Source organism: Notolabrus celidotus, chromosome 22 (assembly GCF_009762535.1).
Source record: "Notolabrus celidotus isolate fNotCel1 chromosome 22, fNotCel1.pri, whole genome shotgun sequence".
NCBI lineage: Eukaryota > Metazoa > Chordata > Actinopteri > Labriformes > Labridae > Notolabrus > Notolabrus celidotus.
The window spans coordinates 19,214,182-19,220,181 of record NC_048293.1 but is presented as its reverse complement, the minus strand read 5'-3'; the positions used below and the strand labels follow the sequence as shown (position 1 = coordinate 19,220,181).

Genomic DNA, 6,000 nt, shown 5'->3' with positions numbered 1-6,000 from the left:
ATTTAGATAAGAAATTCAAAATAAATGCACGTTGCCATCATGTAAGTTTAAGTCAGCAACTAAATCAGAGTGTTTCACTTTTGAATTTCACCTTTGGGAGCCGTTCTGTCAGGTACAAAATTTTGAATTTATAATTTTTCTGATAAGACTCAAATGCATCATCAGGTTCATGAGCTCTGCTATAGCTCTAGGATCGCTGACATCAATAATAGCTCCTTACTTTTATCTGGTTAAACCCATACGCTCAGAGCGATTGATTCCACCGTGAAGGAGTAAAAGATAAATCCATGTGTCTATATATTGATTATAGATTTACTGCTGCGCATACAAGTCATCAGAGAAGTTGTAAAAACAGTGAGAGAGTGCTGCACTTTATTGTGATGTTTGGAGAGGGCTTCATGGAAAAAGGGACAGTGTGTGTGTGTGTGTGTGTGTGTGTGTGTGTGTGTGTGTGTGTGTGTGTGTGTGTGTGTGTGTGTGTGTGTGTGTGTGTGTGTGTGTGCTGGGGAGTCTTGGATTGCTTTTCTTGCTGCAAAGAGCTGATATGTGAGATAGAGCTGTGCTTACACACAGCTGCCCCAGCAGCCTGGCACTCTGTGTTTTTTGTATGTTTGTGTGTGTGTGTGTGTTATTGGACGGCTCTAGTCATGGTGAATGAAAGATCAGAGAGAGAGAGAAGGCAGATGGACCGCCCCGAGGGCCAGGAGACAGAGAGAAAGAGAAAGGGAGGCAGGGTGACAGAAAAAGAGGGGGACAGGAAAAGAAAGAGGAGAAAATGCCAGTTAATACACGCATGCTGCCCATTCTGCTCCGGATGAATGCAGAGACGCTCATTTAAATATATGCAAACAGGAGAGATGCTATGTGCTCCCTGATCATCTAAAGTTCACATAACATCAGCAAATGAATGATCATAGTTTAAGGAAAAACAAGAGTCTTGCTTTGTGTCTCAGACCAGGACCAGGACCTCACACAGCTATTTGGATAAGGTTTGTGTCCTTGGCAAAATTTTTATGTTTTTGGTCAAAGGTCAAAGAAATGTGAACTTTCATCAAGCTGTAGTGTTTTTATTTTATTTTTAAAGGTTTATTTTTAGGCTGTTTTGACTTTATTGACAGGACAGCTGAAGAGAGATAGGAAGTGTGGGGAGTAGAGAGTGGGGGAAGACATGCAGTGGATAGATAGACCACTAAGCCACCAGTGCCCCAAACTGTATTGTTTTTCTTTATTATTACGTCTTTTCCCAACACTCATCAATTCTGTAAAGTTGCAACATTTCTTGGAGGACTGTGATTATGTCACGATGTTCGAGCTTCCCTTTGTTAAGGACAATAAAGACTATTGAGTGATATAAAAACTGAATGAAGAGCGACAAGTAAAGAAATCTAAAAAAGAGCAAAAACAGAGCAGAGAGCAGAAACAGATGCACTCTGATAAAAGAATTAGAGAGACAAGAGAGAACACACAGGGACAGAATCAGAGAGGGAAAAGGACGGAGACTGAGTAATACGAAACATCTGAAGAACAAAATGAAGTGCAACAAGACGTGGACAGATGTTCAGACACAGATGCAGAACTGGAGAGACAGAAGACCAAAAAAAAAAGGAAAGAAGGGAGGAGTGAGAGATGAAGGAGAGGAGGTAGAGTGTGGGGAGCGAGAGAAGAAGAGGAGCGAGGTGTATGTAGCTCAGAGATGGCGAGTCAATAATGACTGATTACTGTAATTCAGCCTGTCAGAGGCATCGACCTGCTGCTACCACCAATCAATACACACCAGGACACTCTCAGACACACAAACACCTCCAGACGGGCGTGTGCGACACATGTGTGCCACTGTGGAACTGTGCATCATCACACAAAGACAAAGATACATGCAGTATGTACATGCACCGACACAGAGGAGCGCAACAATGAAGAGGCATGAACAAACACTACTGTGAGGATGTTGATGTGTCTGCACACACACACACACACAAGCCTGCAGGAGTCACACACAAATGATGCAGAGGTGGAGACAGACAAGAGAAGGTACACACAAGTACACACACACAAATACAATGAGGTCGGGGGTGTTAGCGATGAGCTGCAGGCTCACACTGAGTCTAACAATCTTTAAGTCTCTGTCGTGCTGAGTGGATGTGGCAATGCAAAAAGGCTTCTTCATCCTCCTCCTTCCACTAGTCTGACTACTATCACCTCCAACAGCAATGCTCCAAGGAGAGGAGGAGAGAGATGGACGGGAAGAGAATTAGAGAGGTTAAAGTTTGATGATGTGGTTAGAAGAGAAATAGAGATGAAGTACAAAGATGAGTGGAGAGAAAAGAGAGAGAGAGCGAGACGGGAGAAGAGTAAACAAGGACAAAGAGAGGGTAGAGGGGGAAAAGAAGGTAAAGGATAAGTGACAGGAGTGGGATTTATTGACATTAGATGGAAATGTACAAAGGCAGTTCTTGATCCTAAGACCTCATGCGCACAAAATCTGTCCTGGGTAGGAAACACATAATTTTATGTATTCCACTGTAACTTCTGTAATAACAGATCTTTCATTGCTTTCCCAAAGTCAACTATTTCAGAAAAATTTGAAAACTTCGAATGATAAAATGTCAACAAGGCAGCAGAAGTACACACTTTGTTCTCAACAAGGCCCTTCAGATATCTAGAAGTGTTACAGGTTTGCTATTACCAGCAACTAGCACAGTTCACTCCAAAGGTTTCACTACAGTGTGCAAAACTAAAAGGGGGAGAACGGTGCTTTCACGTGTTTGTTGCACTTTGATTTCAAGAAAACAAATATAGCCATAGAGGCCAAAGAGAGAATGTTTGGTTTCTTGACTTGTGTGAGGAAAATTCTTCTATAATAATAATTTTACCTGTTTGTGATTCACTTTATTTACCTGGATTAGCAAAGACAGCACAGAAGCATTACATTAGAGGGGGAGACAAGGCTAAAATGACAACAATGACCAGGCTAATGTGACTAAAACTGATAAGCATATCAATCTGAAAACTAAGACTAGGTTAAAATAGCTGATCTAATATTACCATTAGGGATGTAAACAATTCATCGAGTATCGATTAATTGATTGTTAAGAACTTACTAGAACACATTTTTTTGTTTGGACTTTATATCACGTGGAACAGACATCATGAGGTCTTATATTTGGTTGAGCTATCAGGGAGGTGTTTTAAGTTTAAAGCATGATTCGATGTGAATCAGCTGACTAAAGGTGTTGCTCTCAGCGGAGACGCTCGGCTGGGGGCTGCGGCGGAGTGACAGGTCTCCAAGAGGGCTTTTTTCCTCCTCCGCCGGACTGATTATGACCGGGTTGCGCTCCCGACTGACACCTGACCACATTCACATGCTTATTTTTCTCAATAAGAGTGAGTAGACAGAAAACTGGATACTGAGAGTCAAAAATCTCCATCTTCAAGAAAAAGCTAAAATTACAACTTCTGGAAATGTATGATTAATGCACTGACCATATCAATACACCCACTAATTTATGTATGTAACCACAATATTGGGATTGTCTGTTGTGTGTTTGTTATATGTCTGTTAGTATGTTAGTGTTGTTGTTGTTGTTGTTGTATCTTGTCTGTAGCCACTTTATTTGTGTGAAATTGGGCCCCCTATTAAAAGCTTTAAATAGCTTCCTTGGGGTCACCCCTTTCCACACATCCAACCATTTTGAAAAGTTTACTGAATAGATATAGATGTATATTTGTGATGATGTGTGTGAATAAACTAAACTAAACTAAACTATGTTTCTGTTCAGTTCCCTTGTTAAAGTCTGAGCCTTCACTTTTATGACTGTATGTCCATGGAGATCATGAGCCTGCTCCACATGTTAATATTCAGCGTGTTTAACATTTTGAACACCTCAATACGATCTGTAGACATTCAATACTGTCAGTTATATACATTGTGTCTTGAAGGAAAATTTGATTCAGTGGAAAAACACATTTTAATGATTAGTCAATAATTGATCGTTAAAACATTTCCAAAGATCGATCACGGAAAATACTTGAAATTTGACTAACTACCTCTGATAAAGAGGACAACGTAGCACATCTGCTGGCATTCATTCAGATGTAAATTAATAGAATTATTTGACTACAAGGAACAGAAATGAAGAGCTGAGCGACATGAAGATGTCATTATTAGGAAATCAAATTGCTTTAAGTGCTGCTTAGAAATCTTTCCAGTGATGAGGGAGTCGTTCATTTCGACTCAACAGGTGACAATGCAACCTCACGATGAAGTGTTTGTGTGTCTACTTATTAACTGTATTATAAGCTGCATGTCTTCATGTGGATCTCTGTTCCTCTGAGGAGCTTGTATCTATGGCATCTTTTGTCTGTGTTTGTGAGAAGAATGAGTAGATGTGTGTTCAGTTCACACTATTTGTGCGTGTGTGTGTGTTTGTGAGTGTGTGTTTGCGTGTGTGTGTGTGTGAATGTATGTGAGACCAGAGAGCACAGCCCCTCATTTAGACACAGCGTTGGAGAGGAGAGTCATCGATATGTATTGACCGCTGGGCTTGTTCCAACCAAACTACCATCGCATCGGATCAAGCAGACAGACTGCATACACACCTGTCTGTCTCTTCCTCTCTCTGTCTTGCACACACACAGATACATGCACACACACACACACACCTAACTTTGTGCAAGATAAACACACACACTTGATATATGGCACTTCAGAGCCAACTAAATACAGCTCTATCACACCAGCACTTATATTCTGAAAGCCAAACTCCACTAGACATTGATTTGCTATTCTTAACACTTGAGCAGGTGATAACCGACATTCTTGCTCACACATACATGTGCATGGATTTCTGGAGCCCATAGAGTGGTGCAGATATCTTCTAAGTTTGAGTTTAAGCATCGAAGGAGATCTTTTATTAAAACTACTAAAACTAAAAGAGAAAATTTGTGACCTACCTTTGGTGTTTGATCATGTTACGCAAAGGTCTGAAAGGATACAAGTTCTGGTAGAGCGGGATGAGGGATTTAAGGGCTCGACTGGCATTGATAGCGGTGGCTCTGACCATGGTAGGCAAGATGTTCATGTCCACAATGGCTCCGTCAAACAGTGGACCAAAGAATGGAACCTAAAGACAACGAGACAGGCAGAAACAGGCATCAACAACTGGACAGGACAGCTGGAGAGAGACAGGAAATGTGGGGAGTAGAGAGTTGGGGAAGACATGCAGCAAATGGTCGAGGCCAGGAGTCGAGCCTGCAACCTCTGCGACGAGGGCTCTGGCCTCTGTAAATGGGGCGCGCTTAGACCGCTAGGCCAACGGCGCCCCATCATTTAGATGTCTTAAAATTAAAAGGTGTCAACTTTATATTATACTTGACTATCTTTAAAAAGTGAGTATGAGAGGTAGTAATAGAGTATGACCTCGTCTGTTATAAGTCAGAAGCGACCTCTGAAGCAACAGTTTCAGAAGCACGCTCTCTGATTCAGACAATGGTTTTCTGATTTAATTCCATACTTGCTTGTGGAATCCACCAAAGAGAATAATGTCAGGCTTTTATTGAATTTATTTAGAGACCAGGACTCCAAGCCATGTACTCTGTGACTGAACACAGTGCTTTGAGGACGACAACACAGAGAATATTTTATCTAACTTGTTTTTGGATTTCTGATAATTCAATATTTTTCTTGCAGAATGAATGAAACAGAACACGATTATGCTATTAGTGCTGTGGTATCTATGTCATAGAGAAAAAGCAGCATTTTATTGTGTTAGCTCTCGTTTAAAATGGGATTATGCTATCAGTGCTGTGGTATTAATGTCTGTGTGTTTTAGACTGGAACATTAACCAGAGCAGCAAGACTCAAGGCAAGACGCTCTTAAGGATTGTTTGTCAATCTGAGTAAATATCACTGAAGTCTGGTTGGACACATCAAATCATGAATCAAAATACAGAGCATGTTTACAATTTTACCTCTCTCTGACTTCATATCAAGGCTCCAGATGT

The 6,000-nt window shown here is 41.0% G+C and overlaps 1 protein-coding gene across 4 annotated transcripts in view; it reads right to left on the bottom strand.

Moving 5' to 3' along the window:
- The window catches only part of ralgapa1 (Ral GTPase activating protein catalytic subunit alpha 1), an 81,057-nt gene that overhangs the window by 23,769 nt on the left and 51,288 nt on the right, over window positions 1–6,000 (bottom strand). For all 4 annotated transcript variants that reach the window (XM_034674648.1, XM_034674651.1, XM_034674649.1 and 1 more), the window contains exon 43: window positions 4,993–5,120. In XM_034674648.1, the coding sequence (XP_034530539.1) occupies window positions 4,993–5,120 (128 nt within the window). The remainder of the gene's footprint in view (window positions 1–4,992; window positions 5,121–6,000) is intronic.